At 41.0% G+C, this 24872-nt stretch overlaps 3 protein-coding genes across 10 annotated transcripts in view; 2 read left to right on the top strand and 1 right to left on the bottom strand.

Annotated features, from left to right (window-relative positions):
* LOC133470017 (collagen alpha-1(XVIII) chain-like) overlaps positions 1-11258 on the top strand; it is a 36531-nt gene extending 25273 nt beyond the window's left edge. For both annotated transcript variants that reach the window (XM_061757814.1, XM_061757813.1), the window contains 29 exons: positions 811-864; positions 957-992; positions 1195-1329; positions 1403-1453; positions 1529-1564; positions 1631-1675; positions 2711-2773; positions 2877-2912; positions 2979-3062; positions 3173-3238; positions 3346-3408; positions 3752-3838; positions 3963-3998; positions 4077-4130; positions 5280-5336; positions 5430-5489; positions 5794-5835; positions 5964-5991; positions 6122-6190; positions 6833-6852; positions 6934-7032; positions 7105-7255; positions 7327-7418; positions 7807-7935; positions 8540-8587; positions 8667-8729; positions 8807-9004; positions 9387-9502; positions 10301-11258. In XM_061757814.1, the coding sequence (XP_061613798.1) occupies positions 811-864; positions 957-992; positions 1195-1329; positions 1403-1453; positions 1529-1564; positions 1631-1675; positions 2711-2773; positions 2877-2912; positions 2979-3062; positions 3173-3238; positions 3346-3408; positions 3752-3838; positions 3963-3998; positions 4077-4130; positions 5280-5336; positions 5430-5489; positions 5794-5835; positions 5964-5991; positions 6122-6190; positions 6833-6852; positions 6934-7032; positions 7105-7255; positions 7327-7418; positions 7807-7935; positions 8540-8587; positions 8667-8729; positions 8807-9004; positions 9387-9502; positions 10301-10502 (2220 nt within the window). In that variant the 3' untranslated portion in view covers positions 10503-11258. The remainder of the gene's footprint in view (positions 1-810; positions 865-956; positions 993-1194; positions 1330-1402; positions 1454-1528; positions 1565-1630; positions 1676-2710; positions 2774-2876; positions 2913-2978; positions 3063-3172; positions 3239-3345; positions 3409-3751; positions 3839-3962; positions 3999-4076; positions 4131-5279; positions 5337-5429; positions 5490-5793; positions 5836-5963; positions 5992-6121; positions 6191-6832; positions 6853-6933; positions 7033-7104; positions 7256-7326; positions 7419-7806; positions 7936-8539; positions 8588-8666; positions 8730-8806; positions 9005-9386; positions 9503-10300) is intronic.
* Positions 11259-11796: 538 nt separating this feature from the next.
* On the top strand, positions 11797-15609 carry ggh (gamma-glutamyl hydrolase (conjugase, folylpolygammaglutamyl hydrolase)). 5 transcript variants are annotated; one of them, XM_061757823.1, is made up of 10 exons: positions 11797-11903; positions 12099-12121; positions 12201-12309; positions 12406-12456; positions 13564-13648; positions 13719-13857; positions 13928-14034; positions 14608-14698; positions 14756-14890; positions 14982-15609. In XM_061757823.1, coding segments are annotated over exons 3-10 (729 nt in total). In that variant the 5' UTR covers positions 11797-11903; positions 12099-12121; positions 12201-12307; the 3' UTR covers positions 15101-15609. The 5 variants fall into 5 exon arrangements, with proteins under 5 accessions (XP_061613807.1, XP_061613804.1, XP_061613805.1 ...); XM_061757820.1 differs by having other exon boundaries at positions 11815-11903; positions 12027-12121; XM_061757821.1 differs by having other exon boundaries at positions 11819-11903; positions 12095-12121.
* LOC133470018 (dipeptidyl aminopeptidase-like protein 6) overlaps positions 15606-24872 on the bottom strand; it is a 134898-nt gene continuing 125631 nt past the window's right edge. For all 3 annotated transcript variants that reach the window (XM_061757815.1, XM_061757818.1, XM_061757816.1), the window contains exons 17-26: positions 24364-24450; positions 22074-22181; positions 21841-21910; positions 21040-21234; positions 20907-20961; positions 19742-19841; positions 18205-18263; positions 17992-18064; positions 17831-17904; positions 15606-17349 (exon numbers count right to left, since the gene is read on the bottom strand). In XM_061757815.1, coding sequence (XP_061613799.1) covers positions 17191-17349; positions 17831-17904; positions 17992-18064; positions 18205-18263; positions 19742-19841; positions 20907-20961; positions 21040-21234; positions 21841-21910; positions 22074-22181; positions 24364-24450 — 980 coding nt within the window. In that variant the 3' untranslated portion in view covers positions 15606-17190. The remainder of the gene's footprint in view (positions 17350-17830; positions 17905-17991; positions 18065-18204; positions 18264-19741; positions 19842-20906; positions 20962-21039; positions 21235-21840; positions 21911-22073; positions 22182-24363; positions 24451-24872) is intronic.

Below are 24872 nucleotides of genomic sequence, written 5' to 3'. Positions count from 1 at the left end.
GGTTGTTTGTTACATAATGTTCGATTTTCGAGAGATGTTGAATTTTGGGTTTTCATTAGCGTAAGCTATAACAACAAATGTATACATATATATTTCAAAAAGTCATGAAATATTTTACTCGGAATGTGTGTAATGCATCTTTATAATATGAGTTTCACTTTTTGAATTGAACTACTTGACTAAATTATTTTTTGGGGGTATTTTATTGAGATGCTGCTGTATGTTTGTTGTAAGTGTGGCCTTAGAGATGTAGATGCTCGAGCCTCAACAACTGATAAAAAAATAACAAAAAAAAACATGAAGAACATGGACTCAACAGCGGCACCTGTTGGGGGAAATGTGTTTTTTTTCTTTCATAAAACGCTTCAACTAACCGGATGAATGGATGTTTGGGATCTAAAAATCCCTAAAACTTTGAAAAACGTGTTCCTAAATGAAATATTGTTCATATTGGATACATACTAAAACAGTAATGCTGATCAATATATTCGCTCAGATCATTATTTTTCTGACTGAAATTATCATACATTTAGTTTTTTGGCTACTTGTTGCTGGGCAGAAATAGTCCCAAAGCCCAATAATAATGGTAAAGAAAAACAGTTTCTATAGGCACTTGCTGAAGGACAGGGAGACACGAGAAAGATTATATTGAAAATTTGCAATTCGAATACATATTCTGTATTAAAGGTAAACTATAAAAAGTAACCAGCGGTCCCCCTGATGGATATAGGGAGGTACTGCTCCACGTGCCCCTAAAACATATGGACTGCTTTTAAAAAATCAGTACTAAATGTGTTCTCTGTGTTTCAGGGAATTGATGGAAACAAAGGAGAACAAGGACCCGCTGGAAAAAAGGGCGACATGGTAAAGATTTTATCATACCGAATTATTTTATTTTGTTATTTTTTTTAAAGGCTGAACATTGAAATTAAACTTCCCCAATTTGATTCAACAAGGGAGAACCTGGTGTGAAGGGCCAACCAGGACCTAAGGTATCATTTATACATTTTATTTGACTTTTTGATGTTATGAAATTAATCAAACCCTGCTGGGAATAACGAAAATCCGGAAGAAATTCATGCCACCCAAAAAAGGTTTGCAGTTTCCTAAAGATGCCACAAGATGAGGCCAAAGCATTTGGTTTTGGTACACAGTACAATCTTGTGCTATATTTATATATTTGTCCTCTTCCAGGGAGAGCAGGGCCCTCAGGGCTTCCCAGGACTTCCCGGGCCCGAGGGTCCAGAGGGCAGGGTCGGGCCCCAGGGGCCAGCCGGCATTCCCGGACCGCCCGGCCCCCCTGCCAAAGGCTTGCCGTTGGACCTCGAGGTGCATACAATAGAATTGTCTTCCACATGTGTCGTACGCGTGCTATACAGACGACACACTTCGATGTTTTCAGGACCTGGAAGAATCGGGGCTGCTCAGTGGTCCTGCAGCGGAACGGTTGCGGGTACGTCGCCGCATGAGGTTCTGTCACTAGGATGAGAAAATGGGAGGAATCATGTGTTTTTGGGGTCTTCAACAGGGTCTCCCAGGAGTTCCAGGAGTTCAAGGACCAAAGGTACCAATAGAGCAATATTTAACGAATGTACAGTGTGTTTAACGCCATTTTTTTTGCCTCTCGTAGGGTGAAGAAGGCCTCCGAGGTCCTGCTGGAGAGCCAGGTCTCAAGGTCCGTGCCCAGATATGTATTTTCAACCAATTGGGATTCATGACATGTTTGAGGAACGCATGTTCAGCGTCATGCATGTTTCATTTCATTCGTGGTCATCCATATCTTAATGTTAATCGTCATACCTATATTTGTGGACATACATATCTAATCTGTGATGTGATTAAAGCATGTTCGTGGTCAAACGTGAAGCATGATGGATTTGTGTCAAGCATCAGCTAATATTAATAATAATACATGAGGGTTGGTTGTGATCATACATGTCTTAAATGTATTAGCGATCATATTCCGTATGTCGCAGTTATGGCTTCTAGCGTGCGTTGAATGCATATTTAGTGTCATATTTGTCTAATAATCCACGAGACGTGAGTTTTAAAGATATTCACGATTTATGACAAAGTACACAATGCACTGAAGAGCTGACGCTCAACCGAAATGAATGAAAAAATGAATTTCATTTTTGAAAGACTTCAATTTGCAAAGGTTTGATTTGGTTGAGAAATGTGGAAGAAAGATGTTAATTATGTAATCTGAATTTAAGTGTTGATTTTGTAACAGTGTCTGTGAAACATTGTGAAATGTGGACATTTTTAGAATGTGATAAATAGTTCCGTATGATGTCCTGAATAAGATGAAGTAAGTATGTCTTTAATATTTGAAGGTTTTATTGTGAACATTTGGAAGTTGGGGAATTGTATCAATAGTTAATAATTGAGCTGAATAGTGTGAGGTTTAAATTAAGTGAGAAATGTGGGGATTTGGGGAACATTAGAAATAGTTTCATTTCTGTCCTGAATCAACTGAATAGTGTTGAATTTAAAAAATATATATTTTGAGAAATCCAGAAGAAGGAGGACAATATGTAAAATATCTCCTATTTGGGGGCGATTTTACAGTTCAAAGTATGGAATTCTCCATGACTCGTGAAGTATGATTGTTGGTGGTCACACTTGTGTAACATATGAGGTGTGTTGATAGTTTATGGTCATACGTGTTTCATCCATGATTTGTGAGGTGTGACTTTGGTGTGTACAGGGGGAGCCCGGCGCTGCGGGTCCACTGGGTTTAGCAGGACCAGAGGGCAAGAAAGGTTCAGAGGTCAGTGAAAGCAATGCCCGAACAAGCCAAAGTGTTGCTACAGAGAGACTGGAAGCGTAACAGAAAGACACTTTGTGAATTGTGAATTTTTTGTCGCATTCAGGGTCCGAAGGGGGATGCCGGCGCTCTGGGACAAAAGGTAAAAACCTCAGCTGACTGACTGTTGACTTCCTGCTGTCCTCAAATCCCCAAACCTGCTCCTCAGGGCGAGCCAGGACGTGACGGGCTCAGTCTAGCGGGCCCTCCGGGACCTCCCGGAGTTCCGGCACCCACCGTCGACCTCCAGGATGTAAGTCGCAACCGCTCCAGGCGACTTTACTCACTCGTCCTTTGTGACTTGACGTCAGGCTCTGACGCTTTGTTTGTTTCTTCTTTGCCTCCTCTCCTCGTCTTCGTCAGCTCCTCCTCAACGGCACGGACGGCGTCTTCAACCTCTCGGGGATTTTCGAGGCTCAGGGATTGGCTGTGAGTGTCAAAAAAAAAGAAAAGAAAAGAAACTGGATCAGAAGGCTTCCAAAGGAGTACGTGGACACGTGTAGGACAACACTTAATGGTTTCTGCGCCATCCACAGGGACAGCAAGGACCCAAGGGAGATGCCGGAGTGCAAGGTGTTGAAGGACCTCCAGGACTTAAGGTACGTACGTGCGTGCGCGTGTGTAACTGGTACTGGTTGTAAGGTTACTTTTTCTTTTAAAGATGCCTTATTGTCTTTAAATAAAATAAAAAAATTAAGACAATACCTGCCATGTCCACACGATGGCGTCAGAGCATTAAAAGAAAAGGCAACTTGTTTTTGTGACCTCAGTGAGAGGTCACATTATGCAAAGCAGCACTGAAGAGTGAATAAAGATGTCCTCATGGCCAGAACATTAACTTTTCTTTTCTTAACATTTGAAAAAAAAAAAAAAAAAAAAAGATGTGCATTAGCATTCATGTATTCGTGGCTGCCCTGAGCGTTTACGCTAACGTCTGCACAGGGCGAGAAAGGCGAGCCGGCAATGTTCCTCTCTGAGAACGGATCCACCTACGACCTGTCTACTCTTAAGGGGGCCAAAGGATACAAGGTTATATGCAGCAACATTTGGACATATTTCTCAGAGTTTTCAGACATTTGCTTTGGGAAAAATTAAGTCTATTCTCTAGAATGTGTTTAAAATATTTTTTTTTAAAAACAACTCTTGTCCACAGGGTGATGTTGGTGCAAGTGGACTTCCTGGACCACTCGTAAGTCTTCTGATATAAAGTGATGATGATGATGATGATGATGCATTCATTCAAGGCGTGTGTTTTCTTCCCAAACAGGGACCAATGGGAATGCCGGGACCAAAAGGAGATTTGGGTTTCCCCGGAAGACCCGTAAGCACTTTAAATTTCAATCACAGTTAACATCTCTTGAAAAAAATTACAACTTTTGTACTTGAAAAATACTACTTTATTTATGTAAAAATACTACTTTTTATCTTGAAGAAAAAAAAATTCGCCATGAAAAAAATGACCTTTTTTTGAAAAAAGACTAAAAAAAATTCTAAAAGAAATTTTACTTTTGATGACTTTTTACTCAAAGAAATATGACTTAATGCTGATAAGAATATTCCCCACCCAAAGAGATGCATTTGTTTAAAAAAGTAATAATTTTATAGAGAGGATGACCTTTTTCTTGAAAAAATACAACCTAATTTATTTGTAGAATTTTTTTTTCTCCTGAGATCATTTTTTACCTTGTAAATATACAAAATATTTCCTTCAAAAAAAAAAAATGCTACTTCATTATAATATTAAGACATTTTATCTAAGGGAAAAAAAACTGTAGTCTTAAGATTCTGAATTTTTCCATGAAAGCAAAAAACTTTTTTTCTTGAATTCTTTTTTTCCTCAGAGAGATATGACTTTATTCTCGTAAAATTGTTACTTTTTACACGGGGAAAAAAAAATGTTATTTGTCGAAAAAAACATTCCCCCCCCCACCCCCCTCAATTAATTAGGACAGGCATGAGTACCTGAAAAGTGGCTCATCACGGATTCGTGCACAACCTCAGGGCAAATTGGCACAGTCGCGTTTACACAAACATTGCATTTGTGCATGATGATAAGGGTGCAAAACAATCCCTTTAAGCTACAGTTCGATGGGATTCAAATGAAGGATTCAGTGGCCATTACAAGCAATTTACTCAAGTCAATATTTACAAAAGCGACAACACACGTTTGTTGTTTGAGAGTTGGCCAATCCTACTTTAGTCGTCTATGAAATATACACAGGATAATATCTCCGCTCACTGGTCGCATCATTAGGTACAGGGCATTTCTGCCTTTACACAATTGTATTCATTTAATAATATGATTATTATTGGGCTTGTAGTTCGCAGTGGTGTACAACTGCACTATTTCTAATATTTTTTTGACGCTACTGTGTAGCCAATTAAGGTTATCAAAGAGTGTTTTTGAATGAAGTGGAACGTACTTGAAATGTGATATACTGCTAAAATGCTTTTGCGTGTGTGCGTGTAGGGTCGTGTCGGTGTGCCGGGACTCAAAGGAGAGAAAGGCGACTCTGTCGGCAAACCTGTGAGTCCTCACGTGGAAAAAAAAAAAAAAATAGAGTATTCTTTGATATTCCGACAATCCTTTTTTTCAAATTTGATGCGACTCCTTCCACAGGGACTGCCAGGCCTGCCCGGACGACCCGGCCGCCCTGGAATGTTCCGATGCCCCAACGGGGTAAGCGAGCCGCTCCCAATGCATCCTAAAGATGGATTTTCATATACAGTGAGGGAACGCGAGTTTATTACGGGGGATAAGTTCATGAACCACTCGCGATAGGTGAAAATCTGCAACATACAGATTTTTTCAAATAGTTTTAAATGTATTAAAACACCCTTTCGAAAGTTCCTGTTGTCACTGTTTGGCAGTCAAGAAATGGGAATCGGCAGCGAGCGCAGACAATTCCTTGTTTGTTTTCACATACAAGAAAGATGATTTTGATTCAGATGACGAGATTAATTCCTGCGAAAACTCTCCCCAGACCGTGTTCCCCGTCCCCGCCAGACCCTTCTGCAAAATACCGGTAAGTCACATTTTCACTTCCTGCTAATATTTCACACTGCAAGTGTTAGTTTTCTGGGTAAATAAAGTGTGACGGTTCATCTTTATTCATGACTCAAGTCATTACTGACAGCTGCGTTTAATCCCCAGATTAATCCCGACAGAAGCGCCGTGATGGGTAAGTGGACTCTTTCAACTCCCATCTGCTTGTGGCTCGTTTAAAAAAACAAAAAAAACAAAAAAAAAAACATTATTCATTGGGACGCTTTGAAAAACAAAAAAGAACTTTTTGTGTCTGTGCCTCCAAGGTGACAATCAGGACGGGCGGAAAGGACAAAAGGGAGAACGAGGCCTTCCTGGCATTCCGGCGCCACCTAGTGAGTCAAAACGTCCAAAATTGTCGCTCTTTTTTTTTTTTTTTTTTACATTTTAAAAATATATATTCATGTATAAACTCCCTTAATTAGGGACACCTGCTTGCGCAGTCTAATGAGATCCAGTAGAATAACGCAAAGTGCCGTTTTTGATATTTTGACCCTCACATAAATGAAATATATTTTGAATTTTCAATTAAAATTGAGGATTATTAATCTTGCAACGATTGAATCTGCTTTTTATGGGCCTCGTCATGCCTCAAGCACCCGTGCTCCAAATTGAACAGGGAGTCGGCCATTTTGGTTTGTAGCAGCCATTTTGGGCTAATTCCAGGGCTCGTACCTTTGACAAATTCACCAAAATGAGCCCCAATTAGACATAGATATCCCGGGCGCATAGATGACGATAAATTTCCAAGCTTGTTAGTTTACGGCATGTAATGTGGCCACGCAATGACGTCACAGTTTGCCGATCATTTCTAGGATTCGCTACGGTAAAAGTGGTTGCGAGGGCCCGCTCACACGTGAATGAACTTTTTGAAAAGCACAATTCGAGATAATCCCTTGTGCAGCTGTACCTAATGAAGTGTCTGATAAATAGTACAGACATTTATTGTGCCTAATGATGTTTTCTCTCCACATCAGACACGTTCAAAGGACGCTTGGTAAGTTCCAAATTCATAGTAATGATCACTTCGTTGGAATGCCGTAAGACTGGAAGAGAACAATGTGTTTCGTATTATTAGGGAGTGAAGGGCGAGATGGGCGTCGACGGAGAAAAAGGAGAAAAGGGCGAGACGGGGTTGCCCGGCCAACCGGGTGCTCCCGGGAAACCAGGGCCAGTGGTGAGAGCTGTCGCCAGGGAAACGCGACCGCACAATGTTCCAAACTAAATGACTTTCTGCCGACCCCCCCAGGGACCCAAAGGCGAGTCCGTGCTGGGACCGCAAGGCCCCCGCGGAGAACCGGGCCACCCGGGCGCCCCGGGCTTCGGCAGACCCGGTCCGGCGGGACCCCCTGGACCGCCGGGGGAAGTCGGAGGCTTGTCGTTCGGCTTTGGTAAAAAAGGTGTGTCCGTCGTGTTCGTACTTTACATCTAATAAGAAGCGGCTTCCGATGACTTTTTACGTGTCGCTCAGATGTGAAAATCCCCGGACCGGCCGGACCCCCCGGGCCCCCCGGACCCCCGGGACCCACTGGCCCACGCGGACCCTTGGGAGGCTCAGCCGCTGTACGTTTACATGCACACAGTTTTGACAAAAATATTGAGACGTTTACAGGAAGTGCAAATGTAAGAAATGGACAAAGGTATTGGGACACTCACGAGATGTTTAAAAAAAAAACAACAACATAGTTTTGTCAAAAGTATTGGGACACTTCTGGTTAAAATGGGTTTCCTTCTAGACTTGAAAATGTAACTTTTCTCGTGTGTTTTTGACAAGATTGCACCATTTATCAATTTTGGGATAATGGAGCAAGTTTCATGAAATAGTCGTTGTTAGTCTTAGTCATAGTTCCTGGAAAAAAAGAAAAAAAAAAGTGTTTAATGGCTTACTGAACTCGAGTAGCGCAAATGAGCGACGATTTTTGTTTTTGTTTTTTTGTACGTGTTTTTCCAGGTGAGTACATTTTCCACGTTGGAGTCGATGATGAGGAGGACGGTGAGGGAGGCCGAGGGAATGCTGGCCTACGTCCTGGCCACGGGAAGTCTCTACCTCAAGGTGGCCGAGGGCTGGAAGGAGATTCAGGTGCGCGCCTTTCAATCATCAAATTGGAAATATGGAAATGCCAAAGGCAGGAATGAGGAGGTAGCGCTCACTATTAACAAGTTGAAAGTGGTTTTAAAAGAAGAAAAATATTGAGCAAAGTGACAGCTGCACTAAAGTATAATGCAATATTAAATATGTAATGTTGATTTTTCAAAAATCAGGAATTGTGGTATGCTAAATTTGGTTTTTAAGTCAAATATAGTTTTATCATTGGCACTTACTAAGATGTTTTCTTAATTTTCTTTAATGGTTTATACATTCATACAATGCAGAAGCACTTCCACACAGATAACGTTATTGCTTCATCATCGTTATCTATTAATGAATTTTACAGTTCAAAAAAGAAAATAGCAACATATTGTTTATTGAAGATGTCCGTTTTTTTCCATTGCTGATCAGAAAATTGAGAGCTCACTAAAATTGAAAGAGTCCGCATTGAAGCACTTGACTTTTTCTGGTCAGGGAGCGTCAAACACTGTTTGCTTCGTTTTCGTCTCTTTTAAGTCCAACTTCACTGACTGAGCGTATATAATCGCATAACATAAGTAACATTGTTTCTTGTATTGAATCTCCCCCCCCCCAGCTTGGCAGTCTGCTCCACTTGTCCAGTAACGTCATCCCACAAGATGAGGTGCTTAATTTCAAAAGTATTTGATCATTATATTGATTTCGGAATGTCTGATATTAACACGCGTTCGGCGTCTATTTAGCCTGGGGCTGCCCAGCAAATAACAGGCGGCACGATCGAGCGAGTGCGCTCCACCAAAGACAGGGTGAGGACCGTGACGCGCGCTTCGTTGGGCTTGTTTTTGGGATGTACCAATGAAAACCGAGCCGTTTGTTTGTTCAGCTCAACCTGGTGGCGCTGAACCAGCCGCACACGGGCGACATGACGGGCCTGGACACGGCCGACCGGCTGTGCTACGAGCAGGCCAAAGCCATGGGCCTGCCCCCCAACTACCGCGCCTTCGTCTCCTCCAACAAGCAGGACCTGGTCCACGTGGTCTACCCCGGCTTCCGAGACACCCTGCCCATCACCAACCTGAGGGTCGGCCCAAACTGAACTTTCAGGAATCATTCGACGTCTCAGAGCTAGAGTGGGCCAGCTCCATTTTGTTGTCATTTTCTCGGAGAGTAATTTCAAGTTTTATGAGTGTCTGGGGGGAAAAAAGAAACAAACTGCAATTAGAAAATATTTTTAGTGCAATAGTGCTCCAAGTCCCAAAGTCCACCAAATCTATCAATATTCCATGAAAGATGATGAATAACATTCACTTCACTGGCACCCAAGCTATAGTACGACCCACTTTCTGAGTTTTATTTCATTTAATCATCATTCACTTCCAGTAAAAATGGAGTTAACCCACTCTGCAGCAGTTGTCAGTGGCCGCATTTTACGAGCGTGTCTGACGCGTGATCCGTCCTCACAGGGAGACGTGCTCTTCCGCAACTGGAGGTCCATCTTCAACGGCGAAGGAGGGCCCCTCAACACCAGAATACCCATTTACTCCTTTGATGGACGCGACGTTTTGGCCGATCCTTTCTGGTCAGTGACGTGAACCTCCTCCTTGTTGCCCTCTTCAAGATAACTGCAAAAATGATTAGGAGATTACAAGAATTATATATATTTTTTAAATGAATAGTACTCATTTTTGAGGAAAAAAGTAGGTTTATTTTTAAATATATATATATATATATTTTTAATACTCATTGTTTTTTTTGTTGTTTTTTTTAAAAGAAAGAAAATAATCATCAAAAAGTCATATTATTTTTTCCCAGAAAAAAGTCTCAAATATATGGGAGAAAAATAGTTGTTTATTTTTATTGAAGTTTTTATAATGTAAAGTTGGAAAAAAAGTCAAATTATTAATTCAAAATAAGTCCTAAGTCATTTTTGTTATTTTCAAGAAAAGGTTGTCTTTGTTTTAAGAAAAAGTTAATATTTTTAAAAAGTATTTTTTTTAATGAAGTCATTTATTTGCATTATTTTCAAGAAAAAAGTTGTCTTTTTAAAAGAAAAATGTCATATTTTTTCAAGGAAAGGTCATAATTTTGGGAAAAATGTAAAATTTTTAAAATAGTAGTACTTCAGAAAAAAATCTGTATTTGCAAGAACATTTCTTATTTTGGAATTTTTTTTTCAAGACGAAAATGTGTATTGCAAGAAAAAACAAGTATTTTTTAAAATAGTTAATTTTTAGTTTAGTTTAATTTTTTTCAAGAATAGTTGTAGTTTGTCAAAAAAAAAATCCGATTTTTTGGGGGGGTCAAGTTGTAATGTTATTTGATTGAATTCCGAAAATGTGCGTCTCGGTGTGAACGACGTGACCCTTTGTCCCGCCAGGCCCGAGAAGAGCATCTGGCACGGCTCGAGCAGCCGCGGGCTCCGCGTGCCCGACAAGCACTGCGAGACGTGGCGCGCCGACCACGTGTCCGTGGCGGGCCAGTCCTCCGGCCTGACCTCGGGTCTGCTGCTGGGCCAGCAGACGCGGAGCTGCTCCAACGAGTACGCGGTCCTGTGCGTGGAGACCCACAAGAACCCCTGAGACCACGCCCCGGATTGCGAACCCCGCCCACAGAGTCCGAGGCGCGGTGCCGAGACGCGGCGGGAAAGTTCCCGTCCGTCCGTGCCGTAACACGTCGTCCCTTTGGCACATAAAATGAACCCGTTTTTTTTTTGTTTTCAATTCTGGTAGGGAATGTGCTAGATGTTAGTTTGCTGCACCTTTTGCATTTCCCCCCCGCAAGAAAATCCAAATCCAAAGATTTGTATCGAACGATCCCCAAATTGTCAGCCATTCTCCACCCCAAGGGAAGTAAAGGACGGCTTTGAGAGCTGTTTTGTTTACAGGTTGTCACGGAGATGTTTTAGGCAGCGTTTAACACCTTTCCACTACTTCCGTTGTGTCTTTCCATCAGACAGCCAGTGACGACCAAATTTGATGCACTGTACTTCATTTATTTGCTAGAGCTTCATGATTATAAATTGTGGTGTTGGCTTCGCAGCTCTCGTCTCCAAAGGCTATTTAATTTAAATCCATTATTTATACTGTCACAGCACATAAACAAGAAATCAGAAGATGAAATCTAAGAATGTAATTTATCATTTGTTGGTGTTTGTTTGGGTTTTTTTTTCTACTTTTTGTTGTTTTTTTGCTACTATAGTAGAATGGAGAAGAGTTGAGATGCTTATTTGGAGGCTTGCGCTATATTTTCATGCTGGAATTTTTTTTTAGAAAAATAAATTCCAAGTGTTGGTTGGTGCTTTGTCAAAACGAATAAAGTTTTCTTCTGTCATAACATCTGCTTGTTTTTTTCTTTATTGTTGGCACAAAAGTTTCTGCGGGTCAATCATGAAAGCAACTTCAATGTCTTATTATTAGTCAACGAGTCTATAGTTTTCTTGGGTCTCTTGCAATTAAATCTTCAAATTTCAAACTGAAGAAAAGTTGTAGTATGACAGCAAAAAAAAGCGTAAAAGAGTAAAGTTTTTTTTCAATTAAGAGCAGTTGCAATTTTAAGTGATTGTCAAAATGCAGACAAATGTAAACAACATCATGAAGCTCATGCTGAAAATGTAAACAAAAATTGCAACAATAGTAATATTACAAGGAAGAAATGTCTTACAACACGTCAATGCGACTAGAATTAACTTGTATATTTATGTAACATTCCACATATCCTCAAATTTACACATTTATCGCTTCAACATTTCTGTCGTTCACGTTTAATCTCCACAGAAATTTGCTGGTGATGCTGATTATTATTGTTGCTGCTTTTATTATTTCTCGAGCTCCACAACTGCTGTCGCCCTTATCGTGAAATTGCAGCGCCGTTGCTCTCGCTTTTAGTGTGACAGGCTGTTAGCGGAAGCTGAGCGCCCATCAACTTCCGGGCTAGCGCTCGGTGCCGGAGTATGATTGATAGCTTGGGTCCAAAGTGTGAAGGTGAGCAAATTCCAATCGATTGCGTTGCACTTTTATCTTCTCTCGCTTTTCGATGACTTCGGTCGACGAGAAGTCAGCGGAGAGATTCTGCGCCACGTTAGACTCGTCTTTGTGCTCTCGCAGCATGTTTGTGCTCACGTGTTGCGTTTACGTGCTCGTTCTGTCGTGCCTGCCGCTCGACTCGACACAAGCCAGAAGCAACGACGAACCCGTCATCGGTCAGTTTGCCTCGTCCGTGTGTCGCTTCACGCGCGTTTCGCACATGCCCAGCATATTGTCCTCATTTGTCCGGTCAAGGTGTCCTGGCGCAAGATCTCCCCAAGCCCAAAGACGACAAACATGCGTACATCGCCGCCTCCTACGTCAAGTTCTTGGAATCCGCAGGAGCCCGAGTGGTGCCCATCATGTCAGCCCTTGAGCGTTACGATCATTTATTCACTTGTGATCGGATCAATGCAAACATAACATTTCCCCGTTTTTTTTTTTTTTTTTTTTTGTGCAGGATCAACCAGTCTGATGAAGAATACAGACGACTCTTCAACTCCATTAACGCGTTTGTGATGTTGTTTCATTTCATAACTGTTACTATTTTAGCAATATTGTCATTTGATTGGTATTGTGGTGGTGGTGGGGGGTGGGGGGGGAGACACTCAATATATTTTCCCCAAGAAAAAAAGTGTTATTTTACATTAAGAAAAAGGTATATATTTCAAGAAAAATCTGATGGTATTTATTTTAAAAAGTAGCAATAGTTGTTAGGTTATTGTCAGATGAAATTCATTATTTGAAGGCAAAAAGTTTTTTTTTTTTTTTTTTGTTAGGGAAAAAAAAATCTTATTCGACAAAAGTCAAAAATGTCATTTCTTATGATAAAAAGTCATGTTTTCTTTCTTTAAAAAAAAAAAAGTCATTACACAAATTAAGTTGTATTATTGAGTTGCTGTTTTTTTCTAGTAAAAAAAATTCTTTTTTTGGAAAAAAAGATCCATCCATCCATCCATTTTCTGAGCCGCTTCTCCTCACTAGGGTCGCGGGTGTGCTGGAGCCTATCCACAGCTGTCATCGGGCAGGAGGCGGGGTACACCCTGAACTGGTTGCCAGACAACCATAAAAACCATTAAAAAAAAAAATTCTTGAAATCTTTTAGCTAAAACTATCTCATTTAAAAACAGAAACATGGGGTATTCATTACAAAACCAAGTCTTATTTTTTGGGATGAAAAGTCATGTTTTGTGTAAAAGGTTATAGCAATTCTTTTTTTAAAGTTGCTCTTTTTTTTAAGAAAAAAAAATTGTAGACAAGATGGCAAGACATTTTTTAATAGGTTTTTTTTGTTTGGTTTTTTTTGCTTTAAAAAATGTATTTTGTTGAGTGAACAGTGGTCATCTTCCCCGCAAAAGTATTTTTTTAGTGACCTGATAAAAAGTTGTACTTTTGGATTAAAGGGTTGCATTTAAAAAAAAAAAAGTTGAAATATTATTTTTCTTGGAAAAAATATAACTTTACTCTCATAGATTAAGAATGTTTTGTGTGCCCCCCCTCCCAGTGTGCCCATATGACACCTTTTATATTCCTGAGATTTATAGAATGACCAACATTTGATTAAAAATGCTTTACACAGCTGAAAATGTAAGCCCGTTTTGTGTTCGTGTTCCCCCAGCGTGCTTTTCCCTGGAGGAGGGGCCAGCATCTTCTCATCGGGCTACCAAAGGAGCTCAAAGATCTTCTACGAGATGGCCCTGGAGGTAAAATCGTTTAAAAACATGGCACTTCCGTTTGACGAAAAGACGTCTGCACGTGTGTGTGATGGCGCAGGCCAACGGCAGAGGCGACTACTTCCCCATCTGGGGGACGTGTCTGGGCCTGGAGCAGCTGCTCTTGTTGACCAACGGCGTTTCGCTCCTCACGCCCACGAACACCACCGACGTGTCGTTGCCGCTCAACTTCACCAAAGGTACGAGGCCTCGTCAGCGCGGGTATCGCTCTCTGTCAACGTAAACAATGTCATCGATTTTGGCTTGTAGAGGCCAAAGGGAGCAGAATGTTCCAAGGCTTCCCGGCTGAACTCATGGACGCTTTGGCGTTGGAACCGCTCACCGAGAACTCGCACCGCTGGAGTTTGGCAGTCGAGGTGCAACAATGTGCTCAACGTCAATCCAAATTGTTTTTTCGATAGTTTTTTTTTTTTTTTAGAAAAAAATAAAATACAAGTTGTATGTTTCAGGGGGGAAAAAAAAGAACAAACCTTACAAGCGTAATCTTACAAGAATGAAGTAATTTCTAACATAAAAAGTAAAATTTTCAAGACAAAAATCAAGTAATATTTTTTCTTGGAAAAAGTTGACATCTTACAAGAATAAAGTTGTATTTTTTTATTTTTGAATAAATAAAAAAATATATGGTTCTTTTTAGATGCAAAATTTAATTGCATCTTTTGGATAAAAATGAATCTTTTCTGAGGGGAAAAAGTTTTTTTTTTTTTTTAAAAGCTTAGTTTTTATCTTACCAGAAAACAATAAATTGTATTTTTTTTTAAAAAAGTATTATTTTGAATTATACAAGAATTAAGTACATTTTAGATAAAAAGTCAATGTTTCAAGACAAAAGGTATTTGAGGTTTTTTTTTAAAGAAAATAATATGCTTTTGTTGCTTTTTTGTTGTTAAAAGAAATTCTGAATCATTCCTTTTTGTTTCCTTTTGAAGGCTTTCAACAGCAGCAATAAACTGACCTCATTTTACAAAGTTCTCTCCACCAACACGGACGGAATGACAGAGTTTCTGTCCACAGTAGAAGGTACGACTGTCTTGTACATTCCCTATTTCGGGATCTAATGCCTTTTGTGCTCCATAGCGTTTGATTATCCAATTTACGGCACGCAGTGGCATCCGGAGAAAAACGCCTTCGAGTGGAGGAAGCCGTTCGTGGCGCACACTCCCTCAGGGGTCCGCGTCACCTTCTTCACGGCCGAGTTCTTTGTGGGCGAAGGTACCAAAGCGCCTCCACGGCGACTCGTTCTGAATACATCTTACGCACAGTAGTCGCTAAAGGTTTGCTTGTTCTGTGTGTGTGGTCACAGCCAGGAAAAACTTTCACCGATTTGCCACAGTTGAAGAGGAGAACCGGGCTCTCATTTACAACTTCAGTCCTGTTAAAAGCAGCGCAAAGAGCATCTTTGAACAAATGTACTATTTCTGATACACCCGCACAACATCAAACCTCCACTAGACACTTTATGCAACAAAGTTAACTAGAGAGTAAACTGTTGAAATACATTTGACAGACCGATAGCTCGTTTATGATTTCCCTGAGGGAGATGAAATAAATATGAAATGTATCTATTGTGAACTTTGTGTTAAATAATTTTAAGTAGTAATTTCATTCAACCTCTCAAGACATTTGTTTATCATTCACATTTGTGTTGTTGCAATTGTTCCATGTCAAAGTGAAGCGAATGTCAATGTGACATGACTGCCATCATGTTGATGAAATCCATATTTTTCATTGATAAGTGTATGATTTGTGTATTGCACGCAGATAAAACCGATTCTTCATTTATTTTATCTGTAGACAAAGATGCTTGACTCATATTCTCAGGGTTTAATATATGCAGTAAATTGTGTATTTAATACTATCATGGAATCATTTATCATCTCTGAATGTATTTAAAAAAAAAAAACAACAACAATAAAGAGATGAGTCCCAAACCTTGACGTATTTATTTGAGTCTTTTGAACGTTTACCTTCATGCCACCGCTCTCTTCGCTTTGGACAACAGTTTAAAAAAATAAAATAAAATAAAAAAATTGGTCTTGTGGCCTTGTTATTACATTTTCATTTAATCCAGGGACCAACATACATGAATCAATAATAAAATACGGTCTTTCATTGAATTACGTTTACATGGCAAAGAGATGTAATTGATGTTTTCCATGGAGCAACATTCAAAATGTCAAACAGCATGTGGAATTATTAACTTATTGATGTGCAGTAAAACAAAAAGGGGGACATGGAAACCTCAGAATGTAATGTTAGCGTTGAGCCCACAAATTCCACATAAATGGCTCCTTGCCTTGACCCTTGGATATGTTTGAACATTTGTGGAGATCACACAGCATTTATCAACAATATAATTATTAATATTGTAAGCACTGCTGCGTTTGTTTCAAATATAAACTCAGCCATTTGAAAACAACAAACCATGCAGACTCTGTACATGTTAGCCTTGTGCTCATGTCACAATAGTGGCTAGTTCATTTACACAGTTGAAAAAATAGCTTTACAAGCATCAAATTGTTAGCTGTTGAATCAACAATTCCAGAAATATTATCACACACAGGATAACTTCTATGGTACAGATAAAAAAAAAAAATATATATATATATATAGTTTTTGGAAATGTGCTAGCTCATTAGAGCATTAGCTTCTCTTCAAAAATGAATAATAGGGGGATTTTGTTGCTAACTTGATTTTTAAGTACATTTACTGTCAACACACTTCTACAACTTTGTAACATTGTTCTTTTCTAAACATTCATGTTAGCGTTAAAGGCGCTAACGGCTATATTTCCTTCAAAAAGTCCAGCTAACGAGTTTAGCTTCAGTCTTCATGCTAGGCTAACGCTTGAATATTTGAGTGTACAATGTACTTGTCATGTTTTCTTTCTGACAAAATAAGGCAGTAAGGTGACAAAAAAAAAAGGAAATTCATATTCTTTCCCAACCATTTATAGAACATAACATGAAGCGACTACACGGCAAAAACATGAACATTTAATGCGTCTTTTAAGAGTCCTGTGGATATTTGTTTGTGTGTGCTATTTTACATACATTGAGAACAATCGACAAAAAAAAAAAAAAAAAAGCACAGTCCCACATGAAAAATTCATCACAACTTTAGAAAATAGCCACGTAGTAGTCCCCACCCCACCCCAAAACAAAATAAAACAAAACAAAAACAAAAAAACGCCGTTTTATCAATGCTACCAAGCAGGCGTTTGATTTTTAATTATAATACAAGTTCACCAGCGAGCGTTAAATCCGCGTGGGAGCTCGTCCATGGGATTATTCCGGAGCGCGGTAGCCGGCTCTCCGGGGACGGACAAAATGACGAGAGGGACGGATGGAGGGATGGAGGAGATCGTCGGCTGCTGCGGTGGCAGTCTGCGGTCCGGCGCGCCGACGAGATAGTCGCGTATACCGAGGAGATGTTGCGCTTGGTCCGGGGTGGGCTGACTTGCTTTTTTGGTGGCGTGCGAGGAAAGTGGGGGCGCGCCGAGCCAGCTCAGGCTAACCCTCGTCTTCGCCGTCGTCGTCGTCGTCGTCCGGCTCGTCGTCCGGGAGGCGCTCGGGCAGCCTGAAGCACTCCTCGAAGAAGTTGACCAGCGACTGGCTCAGGTGCTGGCGGGTGGCCTCATTGTGGAGGAAGTGGCCCTCGTCCGGGTAGATCTGACCAGCGCCAACGCTGACGTCACTCCAAACTCCAAATGTTGCAAATTAACACGCGCGCTGCACTGCTACGCATCACGCCGACCGCTTGACCTCCGAGACCAAAACTAGAGGAGCGGTGTGGATCTACTACTCACAAAAAGTCGATGATACTGTAAGTAGGGGAAATTTGGCTTTCAAGCTAGGCTTAGGGTTTCAAAACAGGATTAGGTTTTCAAACAAGGGTTAGGGTTTCAAAACAGGGGTCGGGCTTCAAAGTAGGGTTATGATGAAAATGTTATATATGAAATTGTATTTCTAATTCACATGAACAGCTAATGCTTCACTAGCACTACTAGTAGTGCGCAGATGTTACCTAATGCACAGTTTTGCCTCACTAGTAATATTGTAGATGTCCTCCTCGTATGCCGGAGTTACGCTACTAGTGACGAGGAATCGCGTACTAGCACGTGTCGTGTTTGCGAACGGAGCCGTCGGTTACCTGCAAGGTGTAGTTGGCCTTCTCGTGGATCAGCTGCGCGATGAGTTTGGCCGAATGCTGGAAGTGAACCTTTTCTGTAAAAAAAAAAAAAACAAAAAAAACCGACAAAAATCCAACGATGAGCGCAATTCGCGTCTTGTTCCGCGACGCGATCGTCTTACCGTCCGCCGTCGGATGCACGATGAGGAATTTCTTGTCCAGGAACTGAGCCGCTCGGTGCGCCAAGTTGGACATCTGACATCGGGACAAAAAACAAAACAAATTGCAAGGAACGAAAGTCGGGGATGCGAAATGGAGGCCACAGAGTTGACATAAAAGAATCATAATCATAATAATAATAATACAAATCCTCATAGAGAATGTGGACTGCGTACCGCGTACGCCCGGGGGTCGGGTTTCGGCATGCCCAGGTAGCGCTCGGAGAAAGCAGAAGCTGAAAGGAAGCAAAATGGCTTTGGATTAACATTTGACGGAAGCTTTCAAAGTAAGGTTTCAACCCTGCAGCAGGGTTTCAAATTACAGATTTAGTTTCAAACCAAATGGTAGGGCTGCAAATTAAGGTCTCAAATCAGGGATAGGATTTCAAAGTAGGGTTCCAAGATTAGGATTTCTCATGTTTAAAGAAGGGTTAAGGTTTCAAATTAGGGTTAAGGCTTTAAATTGAGGTCTCAAGTTATAGTGAGGGTTTCCAAGTAGGGTTAGGGTTTCAGAGTAGGATTTCAAAGTAGGGTTTCAAAACAGGGGCAGGGTTTCAAAACAGGGTTAAGGTTTCAAAGTAGGGTTTTGAAACAGGGTTAGGGTTTCAAAGTAGGCTTACAAAACAGGGTTAGGGTTTCAAAACAGCGGTAGGGTTTCAAAGTATGTTTTTGAAACAGGGTTAGGGTTTTAAAGTAGGGTTTAAAAACAGGGTTAGGGTTTCAAAATAGGGTTAGGGTTTCAAAGTAGGGTTACAAAACAATGGTTAGGGTTTTAGTTTCAAATAAAGGTTAGCAAAGTGTTTGTTGCATCGTGTACGTTTTAATCTTTTTTTTTTTGTAATCGTTGATGTTTCCATGTTAGCTTTGAAGGCGACGCGGACTTTCGGCTTTTCTATTTTTTCTCGCGCCGTTAACGTTACGGTCGACTCGTCCGGACGTTCTCCATCCAGCTTCACGTTGCTTTTTGTTGTTGTTGCAAATGTAAAACGTATTCAGCGCCATGTCTGGCACCCTTTTGGCAAACTGAGATATGTTAAAATAAAATCTCATACTCCTGGGACGGAATAACTCAACTTAAAGGCGCCACGCTTCCATCCTCCGTTATTACTTTCTGTCAACAAAGGCGGCTCACTGACAATGCAGATTTGGTTCACTACTTTTTTTATGTTCAAATATAATAAATGGAAAAAAAAATCACAATATACAATCGCTGGCACAATGGCAGAGAACTGTTTCTCATTTCTGCTGACTTTATTTAAGACTCTCAGTGTGAAAACTATAATAATAATAATTATTATTATTATTATTTTTACATTTCCAGGTGTTTTGAACAAGAATTAGAATTACAGGGCACTTTACACACCCTCGCTTGTCTTGCTGAAATCAGCCTGTTTTGAGTGGGCGGCTCTGTCTCATGCAAGTGAGAAACAGTTGACCCCACCCCTCACCAATGGCGAGTCTGGCTTTCATTAGCATGATGACGGCGGAAGTTGTGTGGGTTCTACTTGTGGAAGTGTGAAAAAAAAAGCATTTTCACTCATGGATGCAGCACTTCATGACGTACAATTCATACATCCGTTTTCTGTAGCGCTTGGCCGCCAGTATGTAAATTAGCCCTACTGTGACATCACAGTGGGGCACTCCAGAGACCCAACTATTTACATACAAGCAATTAAAATTCCATATTCTGGAATAATGGTCAAAGGAGCCTGACCGTATAATTCGAAGTCTGTGATTGGCGAGAGGACGGCGCCGCATCTCGCCGGAGATTGTTCGCCGCTGAGCAACAAGCTGGTGACGTAACCGCCGTACTCCTGAGACAACACAGTAGCAAAAAAAAAAAAAAAAAAAAAAAGGATTAAAAAAACAAAACAAAAGAAAAACAGTGAAGTCAGTGTCTCCCAAACTGGCACAAGGAGCCAAGGCACATACAGTATGTTACATTAGAAAAAACATTATTTTCAACATACATACATCTGAAAAATAAAATAAAAAATAATAAATAAAACTAATGAACATTTAAACAGTCTTGCGGGGTTTTCATTCTCTTGGGTTCTGATTGGCTGCATCAAACATTCTCGGACAGAACAGTTGTAGTTTGGTTCTCCATCTTCAGAGGTGGAAGAGCGGAAAATCCTGACCATTGTGGAGAAGATACACTTCCAGGATATGCAAATACCTTCTGTATTACTGCCATCTAGGGGGACTCACAATAATGCAATATTCCTGTACAGCAGTGATTCCCACTATGGTAAAAAATGAAATAAATCACTGAAATGTTCAAACTCTGCATAATGTTACAGTGGCTTTCATTTTTAAGTTCAGTTGTATTTAACTTTTAAGTACAATACATTTGCATTTTATCTTTTGGAACTATTTGTTTTCAAACATTTGTTTAGGTACGGTTTTTCAACTTTTATGAACCATTACTATATTTAAGTACACGTTTTGAGTTTCATTCATTTAAGCATCGTGTTAACTGTTTAAACTATGCATAACAATACAATGGATTAGTGTAATATTAAATGTACTTTGTAGGAATAAAACCTCATTTTAAATGAATATTATCTATCTGAAGAGCTAAGTACTTTAGATGTGGTACTTGGTGTAAAAACATTTAGAATCACTGCTATACAGTATTATCGATACATTTTATGGTTACAAGTATGTTTAAAAATTCTTTTGTAATAAGATCATGTATGGTTAAAGTATGCGGGACAGGTAAACCTCTTTAAAATAAAAAATCCAAAGTTTGCAGATTTTCACCGATTGTGGGTAAGGCTCCGGAACGTATCCCCTTGCGATAAACGAGGTTTCGCGGTAATATCTGTCGCACAAAAATTGTATCCTCCAAATAATTCAATGGAGATGATTGTTACCTTTCCAAAGACTCCCACTCTGGTCTTGTCCATGTACGGCTCCTTCAGAATGATGCTGTGACAAAACATTTCCAATGGAGTCAAGTGAATGTCGCTTTCTGCACTTTTGGACTCCTTTTGCATTGGCGCGTACTTGATGGCCTCGCGCTGGTCGTGCTCCTCCAGGACGCCGGGTCTCTTCTGGACGCGGTGCAGCAGGTTGGTGCCCCGGAAGCCGCCCCCGCGGCCGTCGCAGCGCACCGCCACCGCGCCGAAGCTGCTCACCAGAACCGTGGCCCAGTCTGCGGCGAAGCGCTCCGACACACTCTGGCCGCCGGGGGTGCTGTCGCTGCACGCGGGACCAGCACCACAAACACCGCTTACTGTTGCGTTAGTCTCAATTAGGGCTTCCGAGTTGGGTTTTAAGTCTGTGTGTATATTGTACTGGGGTTAGGGTTTCAAAACAGGCTTTACAGACAGGAATAGGCCATTAAACCTAAGGTTTCAAATCTGGATTAGGTTTTCAAATTTGGGTTTTATGCCTGAGTTGGAGTTTTATTCAATACAGGGTTAGGGTGACAAATTAGGGTTTTAAACCTGAGTTACAATTTCAAAGTAGGTATTCAAGATAGGGTCAAGGTTTCAAAGTAGGGTTTCGAGTTAGGGTTTCAAAGTAGGGTTTTGAAACAGGGTTAGGGTTTCAAAACAAGGGTAGGGTTTCAAAGTAGGGGTTTGAAACACAGTTAGGGTTTCAAAGTAGGGATTCAAGACAGGGTCAAGGTTTCAAAGTAGGATTTTGAGTTAGGGTTTCAAAGTAAGGTTTCAAGACAGGGTTAAGGTTTGAAGTTAGGGTTTTGAATCAGGGTTTCAAGTCTGGGTTAGGGTTTCTAATTAGAGTTTGAAGTTACTTCATTGTGTGTGTGTGTGTGTGTGTGTGTGTGCCTGCAGCACATACATGAGCAGCATCAGAGGGTAGTGCGCCGTCTCCACAAAGCCTGCAGGTTTGAGAATCTGCATCGATAAAGCTGGGGACCATAACATGAAACACAAGCTTTTTATGATTACACACACACACAAACACAACCAGTCATCCACAAAAAAACATGAAGCATCCTGAAAGAGATCCAAAAGACGTTTTGCCTTAAAAAGTGTGACGTGAGTCTGGATTGAAAAGGGCACGTTACATACTGTAATCATCGACGCTGATGTCCTGGTACTCCACGATGGGCATCTGCATGTTGTCCAGCGTCTGCCTCAGCACCTCGTTGCTCTCCAGTTTGTGGACCTCCACAATACCTGACCAGCGCGAGAAAAGAAGAAGCCACCAAAAATGATGGAATCGTGCTAATGTTCATTACAATTCAGGCACAAACAAGGTTGCAAATTTCCTGGAGTTTAAAAACACACCGAGACACAGTTTGTTTTCATCTTCAAACAAAAGTCCTGCTTTGTTACCATCTTGTGGCATTTTAGTGCCAATAAACTACATTGAAGTGAGTTGAGGAGATTCATTTTGACAAAATTAAGTCAAATTCGCCACTATCTTGTGGCATGCTGGTTCCAAGGAACTATGTCCTAGTGAATTGAGGAGCTTCAGTTGCACAATCGCATTGTTTTGCCACCATCTTGTGGCATCTTGGTGTTTATGTTGAAGTGAGTTGAGGTGCCTCATTAAGACAAAAGCAGTGCTTTGCCACCATCTTTTGGGATCTTGGTGGCAAGGAACTGTGTTGAAGTTAGTTGAGGGGCTTCCTTTCACCAAAAGCAAGGTTTTGCTGCCATTTTGTGGTAACCCATTTTTTTTAGGGTTGGTGGCAGGGCTCGGTGCGCCAGCCAATAGCGGGGCAACATCATACTTCCAAAATTCCTCAGCTGAACTTCCGTTTTCCACCCATTTGCAACTCAAAGTCCAACCCGGTTGAGTGAAGACGTGCGTCCCAATACTTGTGTCCGAATATATTCTCGCACGAGGCAACAACATCTGCTCTAAAAGCAACGAGTGCTGGAGGTTGACGTGAAAATAAAACGGGCGTAAATGTGATGTAAACACGTTGGACACGTCCGAGAGCGACGGCGTGGCACACACTTGACTAATTTGATTACAACGTGCTGATGTTGCCCGCGGCCGCTCGTAATTCCATGACGACGCATCCTTGGTGAGGAGTAATCAGATTACCTCAGAGTGGACAAACATCCGCTCGTGCGAGGTCGTGGTTAATGTTGTTTTTGTGCGATTGCGGAGGAGATTTTCCCATACGGTGCAGAGTTCTCAGCCCGAATATATTACTCCGCACACAAAGACAGCGCAGCTCAGACTCTGCTTAGTGGACATAATGGCTGGCGATATGCGTTTGGCAGTACGCCAAGGTAAATATATATATATAAAAAAATTGCAATTTCTGAAATGATGTTGTACTTTCCAAAACGCCCCCAAAAATTCAGCTGGAACACAGTATCCATCCATTCATTTTCTGAGCCGCTTCTCCTCACGAGGGTCGCGGGCGTGCTGGAGCCCATCCCAGCTATCATCGGGCAGGAGGCGGGGTACACCCTGAACTGGTTGCCAGCCAATCGCAGGGCACATACAAACAAACAACCATTCGCACTCACATTCACACCTACGGGCAATTTAGAGTCTTCAATTGACCTACCATGCATGTTTTTGGGATGCGGGAGGAAAGTGGAGTGTCCGGAGAACATGCAAACACGACACAGGCGGGGCCGGGATTTGAACCCAGGTCATCAGAACTGTGAGGCAGACGCTGTAACCATTCGCCCACCGTGCTGCTGGAATTTGGCTATTATATATGAAAAAATATGTTGCTAATGTTGCAGTTGTCTCAATCATTTCTGAAAAATACAAAATATTGATGTTAAAATGAATGGATGAATGAATATTGTGGTCTGTGTGCTTCGTTTCCTAAAAAGAATATAAACTTTTGATGTTTACTAAACAGAAATTATTTCAGCTATTATATCTTGTTAAAAATGTTTTACTGTTGCACTTGTCTGCATCCTTCATTTCCCAAAAAGAAAAACTGCTATGTTGCCCTTTTCTAAAAAAAAAGAATATTTCAGCTGTTATATCTTATTAAAGCACTTGCGTTACTTTTTGAAAAAGAAGACAAACTATTACATTGCGATTTCCAAAAAAGAAAATATTCCGTCTGTGATAGATTATTAAATATTGATTCCCGTTACAATTTTTTTTTGCCTTTCCTAATCAGAAGACAAAACACTGGTGTTGCACTTTCCTAAAAAGAAGTTATAGATTATTAACCATTGCTTTGTAATTTTATTGTATACATCACTATCTTTCACTTACCGTATTGGAGAATTACCTGCTAGAATGTATTCTTGTTTACACAAAAGAAAAGCACTTTTCTGTTGTGTATTTTATTCCCTTCCCGTACATGTGAACCAAACTGCGACCTGCTGTTAAAGGTTGTCGTTTACGGAAGGTTCCGCTCATACTCACTCTCTCCGTCTCCCATCTCGCCATCAACATCGACGTCTTCTTCGTCCGTCTGCGTCTTGTAAATGGACACGAACGGCACGTCCGGCCCTGAAAAACAAAAATTAAAAAACTTTGCACATACAATGCTGTCAGTCATTTTCCAACAAATCCCAACAATACGAAAATGTGTCAAAGAGAGACACGAAACAGTCTACATAATTCCATTTATGAAAGCGGGAAAATAACATCGGCGTCCTTTTAAACTCAAAACAGCTAAACAAATCAGTGGAGTGACGCTCTTAGCAAATTGGGAGCACAAGTCACATGTCTTATTGTATCTCCACTCCCTCGCCCCGCCGCGACCGTGATGATGTCATGACTTTATCAAATCTTTTTTGCTAGCGCCCTGCCAGGAGCGAGCCGGCCTGGACCTTTGTTCGTCCCGGCGGGCGGAGGGAAAGCGCTTTACCCGGGGAATCTCATTTCCCCCAGCGAGAGCGCAAGCCGCAAAGTGATTTAATGGTCGCCAT

This window comes from Phyllopteryx taeniolatus, chromosome 20, assembly GCF_024500385.1.
Source record: "Phyllopteryx taeniolatus isolate TA_2022b chromosome 20, UOR_Ptae_1.2, whole genome shotgun sequence".
NCBI classification, from domain to species: domain Eukaryota; kingdom Metazoa; phylum Chordata; class Actinopteri; order Syngnathiformes; family Syngnathidae; genus Phyllopteryx; species Phyllopteryx taeniolatus.
Note: the sequence above shows the minus strand (reverse complement) of the source record. Positions and strands in the feature narration are given on the sequence as shown.

Excerpts from the sequence above, each read along its gene's own strand:
- ggh (XM_061757819.1), top strand. The coding sequence starts at position 11,956 with ATGACTTCGGTCGACGAGAAGTCAGCGGAGAGATTCTGCGCCACGTTA. Across the intron at positions 12,122-12,200 it reads CAACGACGAACCCGTCATCG|GTGTCCTGGCGCAAGATCTC; the intron begins GTCAGTTTGCCT and ends TGTCCGGTCAAG. Across the intron at positions 14,891-14,981 it reads CGAGTTCTTTGTGGGCGAAG|CCAGGAAAAACTTTCACCGA; the intron begins GTACCAAAGCGC and ends GTGTGGTCACAG.